Source organism: Cebus imitator, unplaced genomic scaffold (assembly GCF_001604975.1).
Source record: "Cebus imitator isolate Cc_AM_T3 unplaced genomic scaffold, Cebus_imitator-1.0 Scaffold547, whole genome shotgun sequence".
Taxonomy (NCBI): Eukaryota; Metazoa; Chordata; class Mammalia; order Primates; family Cebidae; genus Cebus; species Cebus imitator.
In genome coordinates, this window is record NW_016107862.1 from 80,617 (window position 1) to 98,951 (window position 18,335).

General features: G+C 35.8%; 2 protein-coding genes across 2 annotated transcripts in view; one reads left to right on the forward strand and one right to left on the reverse strand.

Moving 5' to 3' along the window:
* SOS1 (SOS Ras/Rac guanine nucleotide exchange factor 1) overlaps positions 1-18,335 on the forward strand; it is a gene marked incomplete at its 5' end in the record, with an annotated part of 81,750 nt that overhangs the window by 54,905 nt on the left and 8,510 nt on the right. Inside the window, 5 exons of the mRNA XM_017515298.2 lie at positions 1,333-1,495; positions 2,019-2,136; positions 10,972-11,144; positions 11,343-11,459; positions 13,041-13,305. Coding sequence (XP_017370787.2) covers positions 1,333-1,495; positions 2,019-2,136; positions 10,972-11,144; positions 11,343-11,459; positions 13,041-13,305 — 836 coding nt within the window. The remainder of the gene's footprint in view (positions 1-1,332; positions 1,496-2,018; positions 2,137-10,971; positions 11,145-11,342; positions 11,460-13,040; positions 13,306-18,335) is intronic.
* ARHGEF33 (Rho guanine nucleotide exchange factor 33) overlaps positions 1-18,335 on the reverse strand; it is a 127,119-nt gene that overhangs the window by 8,444 nt on the left and 100,340 nt on the right. The window lies entirely within an intron of this gene.

Below are 18,335 nucleotides of genomic sequence, written 5' to 3' on the forward strand. Positions count from 1 at the left end.
AAACTACTCTGCCTACAGTCTAAGCTGTATCTTCATTAGATCCATAAATCTCTTCCCCATTGCTTTTCACCACAGTTTCCACTGTTCTTAAGGGAACCCTTAAATTTAAATTACTTTATACTTTGTTGCAAATGACAAGAGATTAGGAGCTATCTGTTTGAAACAGAGCTCTGGGGACAATGGCAAGCTTTTCTGAGTGACACTTCTGCCTTAGGAGTTGAGTGTTTGGTTGAGAGGGTGTAGAGTGGCAGACATGGCACTGTAGCCTGAGGTCATGCGTCTTCTGGCATGGAACTACGCCCTTGGGAACCAGAGGAAGGGCTCTTTTCTCAGTATTCTCAAAACATCACACTCAAGGTAGAGACTTCCCACTTCTCAGCTGCACTCAGTTGGGACTTAGCCTCAGCAACAGGTAGCTGGGGCAGGATGAGAAAACTAAAGCCCTGCTCTTATACCTAGCTGGGAGCTAGGTGTTCTTGACTGCAGGAATCTGGAGTAGATGGTGAGTTCACCCTCACTGAGCTGGGAGGAAGAAGGGAGGAAGGAACAGTCTTGGTTCAGATACCACAGAATCTGTCCCCTCTCTTACCAACTTTTTGTAGATTTTCTTGAATAGATGTTTCTTCATTTGCCATTTGCTCTCAGGGCCATTACTAGAGACTTAGAGAGAGAACGAGAGAGAGAGACGGACAGAGAGAGAGAGAGAGAGTGTGTGTGTGTGTGTGTGTGTGTGTGTGTGTGTGTTTTAATAATTTTTTACCACTTTTACTCAGTGGAGCTCCTCACACTATCATATCACAAGTCCAGAATCTCAATGCAATTATATATTAGGTTGGTGCAAAAGTAATTACGGTTTTTGCCATTAAATTTAATGCTGTTCCTAGAAATGTAGGAAACATAGGAACAGAGCTATTCCTAGAAATGTAGCCAATTATATATGAAGGAAAGAAAATAAACATTAATCACTAAAATCTTGCAATTAGATGAAGAATAGAAGGCAAGAGAATTCTTGAATTCAACTAGAACACACTCATATTACAAAGACCTACATACATTCCACAAGATAGAAGCCTCACCAGTTAGTTCTAATGCTAATAGAGGATGCATCAAATATAGTAGGAAAATTATTGACTGTACCAGTCTGGAAGATAGGAAAGAGCAGTATGCCTGACTAGAGGTACTACCTTCCTTCTACTTTGAATGTGTCTTCTCTATTGTAGTTATACTATAGCCACGCCCCACTCTCTATTTTATTTACTAAATTCTTTAAGCTATAACTTTATTGGAAAAACTCTAAAATCTTTAGTTCACTTTTTTGTTTTTGATTCCCAGATGTATTGTAGAAACTGAAAATTTGGAAGAAAGAGTAGCTGTGGTGAGTCGAATAATTGAGATTCTCCAAGTCTTTCAAGAGCTGAACAACTTTAATGGTGTCCTTGAAGTTGTCAGTGCCATGAATTCATCACCTGTTTACAGATTAGACCACACATTTGAGGTAGGTTTATACATGTGTTTTTAAAATGAACTTTCATTCCGTATTACAAAAATTAGAATTTTAACAATTATTATCTTTAATTTTTAAATGTCTTGTTTGTCGTTTTAGTAGCAGATTAAATGACTGAATTATCTAAGTTTTGTAATGAATTGGTTGCTTTTTAAAAATTAGGCATCCCTATTAAAATATATTCACAGGTCCCAGCCTAAGCTAGAAGAGGAAAAAACTTTCAGCTCTTAATTTGTAAGATAATATATAATTAAATGTTCACATAATTGTGTAAGGAATGACATGATAAACTAGATCTGTCTCTCACACACACATACTTTAAGTAAATTTATACTGAGGTCTATGAAGATAGTTTATTTGAAACAGTATTACAATCATAGAATCAAATTAATACTATTGTACTGGGCCTTTTTGTTAACCTAGTTTTTTGGTTTTTTGTTTTGTTTTGTTTTGTTTTGACAAGACCTTTAATTTCTTTTGTGAACTTATGGCTCCTATTTATTTTTTCTTATAGCAAATACCAAGTCGCCAGAAGAAAATTTTAGAAGAAGCTCATGAATTGAGTGAAGATCACTATAAGAAATATTTGGCAAAACTCAGGTCTATTAATCCACCATGTGTGCCTTTCTTTGGTAAGTATCTCTTTCTGAATTTTTATTGCATTTCTACATAAAACAAAACGTTTATTTCAATAAATGACTGAATAATTACATGTGTAGTAAGCCAGCAGAAAATACTTGTTTAACCAATGTTTAGCACCTGAGTCCCCTTAGAATTTTTCTCATTAAGACATTTTAAGGTCAAGTCTAATATACGTTTCATTTTCTATTTTCATCTTAGGCAGCCATTAGAAATTACATAATATTTTTGTTTTTATATTCATAGAAGCCTTTTTAATTGAATTTTAATAAACTAAATACAGGAGAGGCATGGCCAAAGTCAGTTATATTTATAATCATTTTTGTAAACAGTTTCACATGGCTAAATATCATAGTGTGCCTGTGCCTTTTGGCCCACAACCCTGGCACATGAAAATTTTATTCTCTTCATCCTCTCTTATTTTTCCCCTTCTGCTTCCTTTTAGGACTGAATCTACCACCCGAATCTCCTTTTCTGTAGGTTCCTCTATCTTTTTCCATTATTTATTTCCTGTATTTCATGTATTCAATTATCTCTTTCCTACTGTCATCTTTTCTCTGCCTTAGTATATGCTCTGATGATCCTTCTTTTGAATGCTTACAGAAACTATGATCTCTCTCTAGTCTTTTTAGTATGTGCTGTAGTTTCTTCTAGCCTTTTCCTCATCTATATGTATTTTTTCTATATAGTTTTAAATTACACTGAATATAACAATGTTATGTCCTGATATTTTTTAAAATTTATATATTTTCCCACATTTTATTGTTTGGGTTTTAGAGCAACCATTTTTGTTTTTACTTCTAATCTTTTTGCTGTGTACATTGTATATAATTGTAATTGTATGATGTGCATATTAAGTTTACTTTATTCACAACATATATTTTTGTATTCTATTAGATAATCTTAGTAATTATATATAGTGGCTGCATAATATTCCATAAAGTTGGACAATTTGTTTAACCATTACTCTGTGATTGGACACATGGTTTCCAGCTTTTTTTGCTTTCTAAATAATTTTCTGATTTAGATTTTCATTTATACTATTTTTCTGTATTTGAGAATACCTTCTTGAGACAGATCACCAGAGGAGGAATTACAGTAGTGCGCCCATCTCCACGGTTTCAGTTATCCATGGTCAACTATGGTCCAAAAACACGAGATATTTTGAGAGACCACATTCATGTAACTTTTATTACAATACATTGTCATAAATGTTCAATTTTATTATTAGCTTTTTAAAAAAAAATATCTTACTGTGCCTAATTTACAAACTAAGCTCATAGGTATGTATGTATGTGTGTGTGTGTGTATATATATATATATATATGTGTGTGTGTGTGTGTATATATAGAGTTTAAAACTATCCATGGTTTCAGGTATCCACTGGGGATCTTGGAACATACCACCTTTGGATAAGGGTCTACTTTACATAGGTTAAAAGGGGTCCATCTTTAAACTGTTGATAGGTATTTTTAAGTTGCTTTCTGAAAGGCTGCCATGAGAAGTGTATGACATTTATGCTGCCATCAAGGGTATGACAAAGCAAATATCATCCCATGTTTTCCAATTTTGGATACTTTTTTTTTTCATTTCTGTTATTACTACTAAGATATTTGTTACAATAATTTCCATTATTTGATTGCCATGGACTTTTTTTTCATACATTTCTTTAATATTTGCATTTCCTCTTGTCCATGTCCTTTTTCATATATCCTACAAACAATCTGCCTTTTATTTTTTATTATTGACATGTATTAGTTTTAAATTCTACAATCTGTCCTTTCTCATTCTGATTTCTACTGTTTCTAACCTTAGAAAGTTCATATAATCTAGTAATTTAATATTCAATCATATTTTCTTCTAGCATTTTTATGACTTTCAAAATTATATTTAACTCTACTATCAAACTGAAGTATCTTTGATATCTTATGAAATACTCAAATTTACTTCCCCACCAAATTATTTATTTGTTAATCCAGATTTATTGAATGATTCTTCTTTTTCCCTGTTTATATACAGGACCTCCTTCTTTAATACTTATTATATCCCACTGACTTCTTGTACCCCTACCATAGTTTTAAGGATTGTTTTATAATCAGTGATTCTCAGCAGGGGGCACTTTTGTCCCCTAGGGAACATTTAGCAATGCCTGGAAGCATTTTTTTAATTGTCCTAATTGGGATTGTGCTGCAGGCATCTAGTGGGTAGAGGATGGGGATATTGCTAACATCTGGCAATGCACAGGACAGTTCCCCACAGCCCATAAGTATCCGGTCCAAAAAGTCAGGTGTTGCTAAGACTGAGAAACCCTGCTATATAGCTTTTCAAAGTGATAAAGGTGGTTCTTTAGGGTTTCTTCAGTACCTTTTTTTTTTTTTTTTTTTTTTTTTTTTTTTTTTTTGCCAATTTTGCCTATTTATTTTTTTAAATGAACTTTATAAGTTTAGGTGGAGGGAATGCTCCCAAATATAACTGGAACAAGCTATCAGTTAATTTGGAAAGAACATTTATTATATTTAGCATTTCTCCTTATTTTTCCTAGGTATTTTTGGTTTGATATTCATTCAATTACCTTTAATTCCAAGAATTTTTAATTTCCTTGGGTTTTCTAAATATTTAATGATGTTGCTTCCTTTGAGCTTATTTCTATGTTATGCCTTAATTGTCATTAACTTCCCAAACAAAGCTTTAAGAATATGGCAGAAATAAGCAGCTTGTTTTAAACTCAGTTTTGGCAGAGATAAAGTGTAATTTTACTACTTGCTTGATTAGATAGTTTTTATCCTTTTAAGAAAGCATCCTTCTTGCTACAGAATTGCTTCATTTCATTATTTTAAAAATACCAGCTTCAATTTATATCTACAAACATGTTTTTAAAAATTAACACTATTTGTAATATAATTTTCTCATCTCTATTTTTACTTATTTGCTTTTTCTTCAAAAAGATAAAGTCTCTAATTTTCTGATTTTATGAGGTTTAAAAAATCATTATTAATTCCTAGTTTTCCTGAGGACTTTCCCCTACCCCCTACATTTTTTTCTTTTTTTTAAGACAGGGTCTCACTCTGTCACTCAGGCTGGAGTGCAGTGACACCATCTTGGCTCACTGCACCTCCACCTCATGGGCTCAAGCGATTGTCCTGCCTCAGCCCCCCAAGTAGGAGGAACCGTAGGTACAAACCACTATGCCTGGCTAATTTTTGTATTTTTTTTGTAGACATGGGGTTTCACCAGGTTACCCAGGCTGGTCTCAAACTCCTGAGCTCAAGAGATCCACCCGCCTTGGCCTCCCAAAGTGCTAGGATTACAGGTGTGAGCCACTGTGCCCAGCCTGACCCTTTACATTCTTGATTAAAATACTGAATTCATTTATTTTCTCTTCCTGGTAAAATATTAAAGCCTATATGTTTTTGCTTAAATATGGTGACTATATTACTAGTTCGTTCAAGAGAACTGGAAAGGCTCTGGATATATCTGACGTTATGTCATTCAATCTGTGAGTGTATATTTCTTGAGTATCTACTAAGTACTAGGACTATGTCAGGTGCCTAGAGAAGTGAAAAATACATAGTCACTATGTTCACCTAGCTTATAGTCATGCTACTCACGATACCCTGTGGTTTCTGGTACACAGACATGAAAAGAAACCTCAGGACCCATTTATTGACTGTTCGGCCCCTGCTACTCCATCACCCTGATGGTGGGTATTTATTCATATTAACTGAAACTGTCCAGAGTCCTCTCTCAGATCGTTGTAAACTTAACTGATCTTCTTAATATGTTCTTTAATTTTTGTATTTTTAGTAGAGATGGGGTTTCACAATGTTGGCCAAGCTAGCCAGGCTGGTCTCTAACTCCTGGCCTCAGGTGATCTGCCCACCTTGGCCTCCCAAAGTGCTGGGATTACAGGCATGAACCACCGTGCCTAGCCATAACATGCTCTTAAATGAAAGAAGGAAGTTTCAGACCTATTTTAGAGTATGATTTCAATAAAGTATTTTAAGGTGAGTAGTGTGATTTACTGAGTGAATACAAACATATGTAGGTACTTCGATAGGTACACAAAGTTTGATAGGTACAGCCCACCTGCCAGCCTTCGTACCCTTTCTTCTTGCTCATCTTCCTAGTTATTGAGCCTCTGCTCCTTTGAGGTAGTTTATCTACATCTGACCCTGGTCAGTTTTGCTGCCTTATCTTTGCTATTCTTAAGCTAAAAGTTACCAGTCCAGGGAGTCAGACAGCCTTTCATGGAGTTCTTACCCAGTGGGTAAAGCCAAATGTTATTGCTGCTTCTGAATTCCATCTTGTCTGTATGGTAGTTTACAGAAACTCCTTCTAGATTCTTATCCAAAAATTCTGGATACTGTTTTTCAAACCCCTTCTATGGGGGAGGGTCAGGGACAGCAGCTGATATTTCCTTTGTTACCTTACCAGCATTCCCATCTTTTGCTGGCACTACCACCATTTACAGAATAAAAGTAGGGCAGTTACTCCTTCCAAAGCTCTGCCAGATGTTTCAGGTCTATATCACAGTTTTTCTCCATAAACTAAAATATTCTACTTATAGGTAGAATGGATATGTGGCTAACAAATGAATTTTTTCTGCGGGGCACAGTGGCTCATGCCTGTAATTCCAGCACTTTGAGAGGTTGAAGTGAGCGAACTGCTTGGGGCCAGGAGTTCGAGACCAGCCTGGCCAACATGGCAAAACCCTATCTCTACCAAAAATACAAAAGTTAGCCAAGCACAGTGGCGCATTCCTGTAGTCCCAGCTACTCAGGAGGCAGAGGTACAAGAATCGCTTGAACCCAGGAGGCAGAAGTTGCAGTGAGCTGAGATCGCACCACCACACTCCAACCTGGGTAACAAAGCGAGACTCTGTCTCAAAAATAGAATTTTTTCTAAGGTAAAAGGATGTACCTTAATCAAGTTGGTCATCTGTGTACAAACATACAAGCCTTTAGCATTGGCTTTGTCCTTTGTTTTTACACAGCTCTGATCTTGTGTCCTCCTTCAGTTATGTGTAAATTTGCTTTGTCTCCATTCTTGCTTTCCAGCTATTTTACTATTTTAGAATTGATTCTCATATCCTGGTCTATCTTTCAAATGCCTCTCTTCTATTTTGAAATAATATACTTCTTTCATTCAATCAAAAACATTTATTGAATACCTCTGTGTGTTATGTCCAGGGCTACATGCTAAGAATACACAAATAGATATAGTTCCATAGTTTCTGCTCCCTCGAAAAAGCAGAGAAATAAGTCATAGCACTGTGTAGTAAGTATCACACTGTATTGTAGAAAAGTATAGACTGAAGTGTGGACAAATGCTATAGAAACCTAGAATCCTAAGCAGCCGCTTTCTCCTGGAAAGGATGGGAAAGACATCAGCAAGAAAATGTAAAACCTCAGCCCTCTTCTTTATGTCATAATGCTCTTTTTTCCCTTTCCGTAGAATAGCTGCCTCCAGAGTAGGGTATGTTAAATGATACACTGAAGTACAGGAATAACTATCTGTTTATATATTTTTTAAAACATGAAAAACAACTAAGCTTTACTGTAAGTATATAATTCTCAGGTTTTTGTTATACATATATACATATACACTATGTTTTTATTAAATTATATATGCGTATATGGAGAGAACATGAGGATAGGTGCTTAAACATTTTTAACTGATTCAATGTAAGATTAAAGTTTGGACACCACTGCTGTGATCATTTGTTATTTTAGTTAGCCATCAGTTAGGCATAAAATAATTTCCAAATTTCATCCTGAACTATCCCAAAATGCTACTTATAAGCATTTTCACAACTTCATTCAAGTATGCTTTCAAAAACAAAGCTGAGAGTCTTCATTCCCACTGCCCCCATTTCCTCCCCAAACCAGTTAATCAGTTCTTGGAAAGTCTACCTCTTAAATATTTATCCACTCCCCATTAGCCCCATAGACACTAGGGCAGCCCTCATCCTCTCACCAGGACTATTGTCAGCCTACTAACTGCTCTTCCTGTTACTGGTCTTAACTCCTACCAACCCATCTGGCTTCATAGTACAACTAGAATAATCCTTCTAGAATGTAAACAAAGATCCTTATAATTCCCTAATTATCTCCTAGATAAAAGTTAAGCCATTTAACAAAAAGCATTTCGTGACCCAGTCCAAGCACTAATACCCACAAACTCTTCACAGATGGACCATCAATCTGTGATCAATATGGAAAGTTGATTTGGGCTGCCACTGAATTTGCATACTCTTATGGACATGTTTGTCAGATTGAACACTGAGCTGAGTAGATCATGCAACTTGTGTGGAGGAGAGTATAATGGCTGAAAGTAAAAGAGCCAAATGACAGGCAGAAGTGGAAATAAAAAAGCTTGTGCTTACTAGAACACACAGTAACTTTGTCTTATGAATGTATCATCAAGCATAGACTAGGCGCTGAGAAATAACCAAGTAACTAATGCACTTAATAACTGGATATGTTTAAAAACCAAACAGGCATTGATGTTGATCAGATTTCATTATTGCTAATTTGTTCAATATTTATTTGGGTCCTTTTATCAAGGATATGACCAAAGATTTATGTGGTATGCCGCTACTACAAAAGCATTTAGAACTACAAACCCAGCCCTTGCCTGTGTCTGTCCTCATATCCTGCCACTCTTCTGTACACCCCATGCATCAAACCCCTATGGTCTAGCCATACTAAAGAGCATATTATCTCTAAGTATGCCTTTCAAGCAAGCTTCATCATGAATCAATGCCTTTATACTCATTGCTGCTTTGCTTAGAATGCCCTTCTATCTTATTCTACTCGTTACACCTCTCATTTTTTGAGACTTACTTTTTTTTTTTTTTTGAGACGGAGCTTCACTCTGTCACCTAGGCTGGACTGCAGTGGCGCAATCTTGGCCCACTGCAACCTCCACCTCCCAGGTTCAGGCAATTCTCCTGCCTCAGCCTCCTGAGTAGCTGGGACTACAGACACGCGCCACCATGCCCAGCTAATTTTTTGTATTTTTAGTAGAGACGGGGTTTCACCATGTTGACCAGGATGGTCTCGATCTCTTGACCTCGTGATCCACCCGCCTCGGCCTCCCAAAGTGCTGGGATTACAGGCTTGAGCCACCGCGCCCGGCTAATTTTGTATTTTTAGTAGAGACAGGGTTTCACCATGTTAGCCAGGCTGGTCTTGATCTACCTGCCTTGGCCTCCCAAAGTGCTGAGATTACAGGCGTGAGCCACCACGCCCGACCTTTTGAGACTTATTATGCTTTTTCTAATCCTCCCAGCTCAAGACAGAGTTTAAAATACTTCCTTTTTGCTCTCAGATGCATTACTACTAATATAGCACCTTCTAGTATATAGCAGTTAGCAAATTATACTGTAGTATAATTTGGTTCAAAGTTCTGGACTCCCTGAGGTCAGGAACTCCTTAAGCACTGAACCGCTAGAAGTCTTTCTCATCTTTGTACCTGCAGTACCTAATGCAGTACTTGTCTTACAGCAGAGACTCAGTACACATGTGGGCAGTGAGTGAACTCAAATACTCACACTCCGTTTTCCCTCCCCAAAACGTCATAATCAGTACTTTGGGGAAAAACGGTAAAAGCATAAGAAGAGTATTAGGGCAAGATGCAACAACAGCATCAACAATCACAAGCATAGCTAATTAATACTTAACTGTTGTCAAGCTCTATTCTAAGCTCATACATATATTCACTCATTTGTTTTTCACAGCAACCCTCCTGTCCTAATTTTACGGATGAAAAGAACTGAGGCACAGAGAGACTAATTAAGCAATTTTTACGAGATCATGCACATAGACTCACAGTGTTCTCACACCTGTAATCCCAGCACTTTGGGGTCCAAGGCAGGCAGATCACTTGAGGTCAAGAGTTTGAGACCAGCCTGGCCAACATGGTGAAACCCCATTTCTACTACAAACAAAAATCAGCTGGGTGTGGTGGCACATGCCTGTAATCCCAGCTACTCAGGAGGCTGAGTCAGGAGAATTGCTTGAACCCAGGAAGTAGAGGTTGCAGTGCACTGAAACAAAGCAAGGAAGAAAAAATGAAACTCCATCTAAAAAAAAAAAAAAAAGAAAAAATTAACAATAAGATCATATATAGAGAAAGCAGCAGAGCTGGTTCCAGAGCCTTTATGCTACAATAGAAAGTGCCTGTTACTCTGTTCATTCTCCTCCTTGTCCAGTGCACAACTATAGTGTTGGGGAAACAAGAAATCAATTACCAGGTTGCCACTAAGTCTAGAAACTATTGAAGACCAGAATATACATAAATTGTATGCAGTTTGTGTTTGACAGGCTTGGAAAACCTTCCATATTTCCGTGAGTAATCCTATCCAAATAGTACTACTTCTGAACTGCAAATCGTAACAGCCTCTTGTGGGGCCACCGGAGCTGACTAAGCAGAAACTATGATCCTCTGAATGTAGCATTTTTCCTGTTTGCCAGAAATGATGTGTCATTAGTGACAAAGTTATTCTTAAAGTTCCCTTAACAAAACTGTGATTTACATCAAATAACAATGGTTTGGAGGGGGTATGGAAAATTGATTATTCTTCCTAAAAAAAAGTATTAATTTTATTAAACTTGATCTCTCCCTTTTTCTTGGATGTTTATAAAATTTAAGTCTTTCACAGATACTTTCTCTTAAGCTGCTGTTTTTCATATGGAAATCTAAGCTTTTGTTTTTTTGTTATGGCAATTGACATGGTACAGTATAGTATACCCACAATTAATGAAATAGAAAAAAACTCGCATTTTCCTTCTTTACCCTTGAAATCATTCCATTGTATCTTCTAGGAATTTATCTCACTAATATCTTGAAAACAGAAGAAGGCAACCCTGAGGTCTTAAAAAGACATGGAAAAGAGCTTATAAACTTTAGCAAAAGGAGGAAAGTAGCAGAAATAACAGGAGAGATCCAGCAGTACCAAAATCAGCCTTACTGTTTACGAGTAGAATCAGATATCAAAGTAAGTTGAATTATTTAAAGATTCATACTTCTGATTAAGTTTATAAACTACCTAATAAAAGGCAGGTTTATTTTATAGGGGAGAAGAAGTAAAATAAACCTTAAAAGAAATTTACTTACATTAAATGTTTCCTTTCCATGAATTTCAAACTGAATTTATAACTTTTAATATTAATTTTTTTCTTTGCATTTATTTTAGAGGTTCTTTGAAAACTTGAATCCAATGGGAAATAGCATGGAAAAAGAATTTACAGATTATCTTTTCAACAAATCCCTAGAAATAGAACCACGAAACCCTAAGCCTCTCCCAAGATTTGTAAGCGTTTGTATATTTATATTTCTTTTACATTTATATACTTTTTTCAGTTGTTATCTACATCTAGTGATGTCATTACTACCATATGTGTTATATAGATGAGTTTTCTTTATAAAGGTATTTGGGGATGAAGTATACATGTGATAGTTAAAAGTAATGAAAAAGTACTTAATAATTATGCCCAGGAATATCCCACTTGCTTCCAAATAAATGAATATTAATATTAATTTGAGGAAATCCTGATACCAAAGATGATGAAATTGAGCAAATATTATATAAGTTTTTAAATTTTTTTTACCTCAAAAAATGTTATTTAAGATTTAAGAATAGGAAATTGAATGAATTTATACTAATTCACGTATAATAAATATATCTACTTATGGCATTTTAAAAGTAATGACTTATTAAAACTTTTAACTATGAATCAGCCATAAAATACCAAGTTTTGCTAACAATACTTTCTTGGGAAAATAAAGTTTCCATTGTTTTTTTGTTACTTTCAGTGCCTGGCCAAACTTATGTTCAGAATCATCAGCTCACTGATTTGACTATGTACTCTCTTATTCATAAAAAAAGTAAAAAATCTGCCGGGCACAGTGGCTCGTGCCTGTAATCCCAACGCTTTGGGAAGCCAAGGCGTTGGATCACCTGAAGTCAGGAGTTCGAGACCAGCCTGGCCAATGGTGAAACCCTGTCTCTAATGAAATGCAAAAAGTCACGCACGGTGGTGGGTGTCTGTAGTCCCAGCCACTTGGGAGGCTGAGGCAGGAGAATTACTTGAACCCAGGAAGTGGAGGTTGCAGTGAGCTGAGATCATGCCACTGCTCTCCAGCTCCAGCCTGGGAGACAGAGCAAGACTTGTCTCAAAAAAAAAAAAAAAAAAACAGTAGGTCAAGAAGCTGGAATTAAACATAGGTGGCTTCTAAGTGACCAAGATAAATCATATAATATCTTTTAATTAAAGTGTATGCAATTGCCTGACAAGAAAATTTCTCAAGCCCTTGTTCAGTTTTTAATAAGAGGAATTAAAAATAGAAAATTAGAAATAGGTATATAATCTGCTGCACTGAGGCACTCTGATATAACACTGAGAAATGATCATTTTGCAAGGAAAATGCCATAAAACATACATACACAAATGAAAATTGGGGTAATTCAATGCATTTGTAAATATCTCAAATGGTCCTAATGGCATCACTAGGATAGGAAGGTATTGTAATTCATAGTGATGATTGTGGCTTTTCAGCAAGGTTAAATTTGCTCAAAATAGTCTATTTTAAAAACCAGGGAAATACACATTTTAGAATAACTTCCATCAAAAATATTTTAAATAATACTCTAATATTTATAGGACTAAAAGTTATTTAAAGAAATGCATTCTTTAATAATTTCGATACCCAGGACTTCAGCAAAATAGAATGTTAACACTTGAAATTTTCTACTTTTATTTGAATCATTATGTCCTTGTTAGTGATTTATGATTTTCCTATATATTAGCTGATTTTTATCAGGCACATATAGAAGAATCTTCCTTTCTACTACAGTGTTTAAAGTATTGTGTTTCTTTTGATATGTCTACAGCCAAAAAAATATAGCTATCCCCTAAAATCTCCTGGTGTTCGTCCATCAAACCCAAGACCAGGTACCATGAGGCATCCCACACCTCTTCAGCAGGAGCCAAGAAAAATTAGTTATAGTAGGATCCCTGAAAGTGAAACAGAAAGTACAGCATCTGCACCAAATTCTCCAAGAACGCCGTTAACACCTCCGCCTGCTTCTGGTGCTTCCAGTACCACAGATGTTTGCAGTGTATTTGATTCCGATCATTCAAGCCCTTTTCATTCAAGTAGGTGCAAAAATTCTAAGTGCATTAAGGTATTTATTAGTATTATACATGCTGGAGGTAAAAAAGAATCTGTTATTTTTGTATATATGTGAACTTGTAGATAAATCAAATGCCATTTCAAAAGATATCATTATTAAAATATAAGACAAATTCTAAACTCCATCAACTTGAAATTTCTAAAAAAAAATCTGCTAGAACAGCCCTCTTTATGATACTTTAATGAAAGACCCAGTGATAAAACTGGCAGTTTAAATTTCAATTGAGCTTTTCAAATGCATTCCTCATATCCAGAGGAAATGAAGATTACTCTTAAAATCTACAATTAATTGTAGTCCCATGTTACAAATGTTGCCTGCCTCAGAATTATTATACAGGCTGAGTATCCCTAATCCAAAAATCCAAAATTCAAAATGTTCTAAAACCCAAAACTTTTTAAACATCAACATGACGCTCAAAGGAAATGCTCATTGGAAGATTTCAGATTTTTATGATGTAATATTCTGAAATCCAAAACACTTTTGGTCCCAAGCATTTCAGATAAAGGATACTCCCCATCAAGTTCTTTAGTAGCTTTAAATTTTGCAATGTATAAGATTTAAGCCCTTCTTGTCTACCCAATGGTACCCTAATGGTATATAATGTCTGCTATCACACTGCCTGTGCTTTTCAGTGCAGCCAAACAAATCTCACAGACTGCACACTACTGTTTATCCATCTCTTATTTCTAGACCAGCACTGTCCTGTAGAAATAAAATGTGAGCCACATGTATAACTTTAAATGTCTAGTAGCCACATCAGAAAAAGCAAAAATAACTTTAATACATTTTATTTAACCTACTATATCAGAAATATTGTCATTTCACATGAAATCAATAGAAGAATTTATGATTGAGATATTTTATGTTCCCTTTTTTTGTTCTAAGTCTTTAAAACCCAGTGTGCATTTTACACACAGTACATCTCAGTTCAGACAAGCCACAGTCAGATGCTCAATAATCACATGTGGCTAGTGGTTGCCAAACTGTACAACTTACCTTTATTTGGTCTTTTGAAAGGCTACCTTTTCAATCTAGATCACCGTTAATTTTCTAATTAATTTCATGTGAAACTTTAAAGCTCTTCTAAGAATCTTTTCTCATTTGTTCATTATTGAATCACAACTTGAATCCAGTCACCTTTAACTCTTTCATGACCATTTCTACATGCTCTTACCGTTGGCTGTCTTAGCTCGATGTGCTAATCAAGTTCCCCCCTAGGACGTAATAGAATCTAATACTGGAGGCAGCATGACATTATTATGGGGGAGGAAGTTGAGAAGCACTAACCTCAAAGTTAGAATTTTTGGTTTATCATTCCAGTCTGCTAATTCGCTTTCTGATTTCAGATAAAATACTTTTTTTGTGCCTCCTGGGGGTCAAATTCAATTTTTAAGATTCTCTCAGTTGGAAGAAATGTAACTAAAAATATACTTAAAATAATTCTTTGGTAGTATATTATTTTGAAATTTGGTCCAGAATCCCACTGGTTTCTTCTTGTAGTATATATACATTTGTAGTTACTCAGTAGTCTTTGTGCCATCTAAACTGTATTTGGGCTGGGCATGGTGGCTCATGCCTGTAATCTCAACACTTTAGAAGGCCTAAGTAGGAAAATCCCTTGAAGCCAGGAGTTTGAGACCAGCCTGGGCAATATAGCGAGACCCCATCTCTCCTAAAAAATAAAAAAATCAGCCGGGAGTGGTTGTGTGCACCTGTAGTCACAGCTATTTGGGAGGCTGAAGTGGGAGGACTGCTTGAGCCCAGAAGTTTGAGATTGCAATGAACTGTGATCATGCCACTGTATTCTAGCCTGGGTAACAGTGAGACCCTGTCTCAAAGTGTATTTGTCTTGAGAATACTGTGACTTGGCATTATTTGGTGACTGAAGATGACTGAGTCTTTTTTTTTTTCCTTAATTTATAAAATTTTTGGTAGAGATGGGGTCTTGCTCTGTTGCCCAGGCTGATCTCAAACTTCTTGCCTCAAATAAACCTCCTGCCATAGCCTTCCAAAGTGCTGGATTACAGATGAGCCACTGTGCCTGGCCATGGAGTCATGTGACACAAATAATAAGCTGTCAGGTATTTTTGATAAGTTCACATAGACACCAAATTAAAAAATTCCCATTCTCCCCAACTTGCCAAACCCCTAAATTAAGTAATGAAATGAAACCAGTACCTTTTCAGTACATCTGATTTAAAATCATTTATTCTGACCCATTTAACTTTTTGCAGGAATTTTTTTCCCCTAGAGCAGACAGCTGTAGGTCTGTGTCATTAAGGATTCTCAAATAAATGTGTTATTGAAACCACATAAAAGTCATCAATTGCAAATTCTACTTTTCTTTAAGTAGCTAAAAATGAAAGAGGTGGAAAAACAGGAGATAAGCACATTAAGTTATCCTACTAGTGCTGAATCTTTAAATGACTCAACAGGGAAGAAGAAATCATTCTAGAATGCAGTGCTCTGGATCCTGCTTTGTTATAAGTAGTTACAATAGTATTAAATTAACAGTATTAAACAGCTGGACAGGTGGAGAAAACATTGTTTCAGGAGTTAGGCTTTGTAATCTTAGACTTGAGGGTTTTCTCGATTTCTCTTCATCTGTGATAAAGGAAAACCCTATTACTGCTCCCTTTGCCTTTGGTAAAAACTGAAAATAACCATGTGCTATATTAATCCCTTCCTTAAAACTTCTCAGTTGCCTTTGTGTATTAAAGGTCTCCTCCACATGCTTTTGTCTTCACTTTTACCTAACAGATCTGCGAGTGTCAGAAGATCACCCAGAGCCTCCAACTTGCTACCCACTGTTTAGCCACCAGTGAATACCTACTTTCTTGTTTCCCTCAGGGCCTGACAGAAAAGAACTGCCTTGACTGCAGTTGTATGTCATCCCAACATACTTCACTCAATACAAAGCAGTACAAAGTTCCATTGTTTAAAAGTTTTTTAAAAGGCAAAGTTGGAGTAGAATTTATCAGTTATAATACTGTTCTTTTTTTACTCTTACAGTTTTTTCCCAAAATAATTCCTTTTAACCTATAATTAATTCTTGCAGCCAGTGTCTCCTGCATGTTTTACTCCTTGCTAAGCACTTACATGTCTTCATTGGGAAAGCTTGCAGTCTTACTGAGAGATTAAAAATATTCATAGTGCAAAGAGATTCATAGTTAAATTCTAAAAAAGTGATGAATAAATACTGGAGAAGCTTATCGAAAGATGACCTCAGAATGGGCAAGAGTGGTCATGGAAAGCTTTGTGGTAAAGACAGGGCAGAGAAGTGGCCACCTACTCAGTGCTGCCACATATACATTCAAATCCCTGTTCCACACCTTTCCCTGGTCAGGTCCAGCTTTGAGGTGATGACAACAGTTGCTGGGAAAATGAGAAAAGACCACCAGCTCACTAGTTGTTTCTACTGCTATAGTACAGAAGAGAGAATGATGAAAGGCTCTTGTTACCTTCCTGTTTGAAGACTCCCTGGTTGTAAAAGGGAGTCAGAGGTCTCTGTATCTCCATCCCTTAGGGGGACTCTTTGCCAACAAAAAGATTGTATTACAAGCATGTTAAGCTGATATACAAGGCTTTTCCTCCTGGAAGACTGGTGTAGGTGATGAGTTTCTAATCTCAAATACATTTGTGTTTACCAGGCTTTTATAAGTTTAAGAAGTTATCTATCATTTATATATTTTTTTTCTATAGGAAAATGCTTGTTTCTATCAAGAATGACTCCTATATAAACTGGGGAGTATCTTTCAGAGTGGTTTCAACCCTGACTGTGTAGTTTAGTCTGTTGAGGAGCTTATAAAAAAATATGTAGGCCCAGCCCACACTAAACTGGCATTGGTACCTGGGCATCAGTATTTTTAAAAAACTTCCCATAGGATTCTAATGTACAGCCAAGATTGAGGACCATTTGTCTGTCATATGGGATTATGCTTAATAAATTAATACTGTTTTAAAAATTAATTAGATTTCATTCCTAACTCATTATTAGTAAATTTGTTCAGTATCTAACTGACAAGAATTTCTAGCATATATTTCTTGATTAGAGCGTGTAGATTTCTGAAAGAATTTTTGTAGCATTTTCCAGGCAGTAAGACGAAGCAACTGGTGCCCCAAATTTACCAAACGCATGAGTCTAAAAAAGCCTCTGCTATGTATAAATATACTCAAAGCCAAGTTTACATCTGTGTACACAAGTGTGCATGCATATGTATAATTATTCTTTCAGAATAACTGCAGTTGTAACAGTCATGAGCTTTGTGCTTTAATTTTATTACTATTCTTAATATTAAATGTACTATCATGTTCTTGAGGGCTATCTCCAGGAGACATATTTATTTTTTTTCCAAGAAAAGTGGGACATATATAAGTAGGTAAACAACAAAGCTAGATACTTCTTTAATCTCTATTACGTCAGATCTCTGGCTTCCTTTTACAACCAGGCAATCTTCAATTATAGGTGACTAATAGAAAAGAAAATCATTGGCAGAGCAACAGCTTCATGTAATTTCAGAATATAAAAATGAATTTTAATCTTCTGAAAGGTAATATTAGAATTAGCTGGATTGCTACACTTAGGAATCATAGGTTCCAAATAAATACATATGGAAAATAGATAATGGGACAGATTACTTGAAATGAGGGCTGCCTAGAAAATAAGACTACTGTATCTATATAAACAAGTTAACAGAAGTCATGACAGCCAAACCTGGAATGTGAGATTATCTTCCTTCTGACCAAATGTTCTTGAATAAAATTAACATTCCAAATTATGTGAGAGATTGCTTAGAGTGTAAAAAAATATATATGAATTAAATCAGCTCAGTCTAGTATTATTTTAGTCTCTTGGATATTATAATGTTATCTGTTCCATGTGTTGTTAATATGAGACAGCATCATATAAAACAATTATATTGATTTAGAAACAACAGTATTGATTATTTAGCCTTTTGTCTCAGTTTTCCTACTTTAATGCTCTTGGGGCTT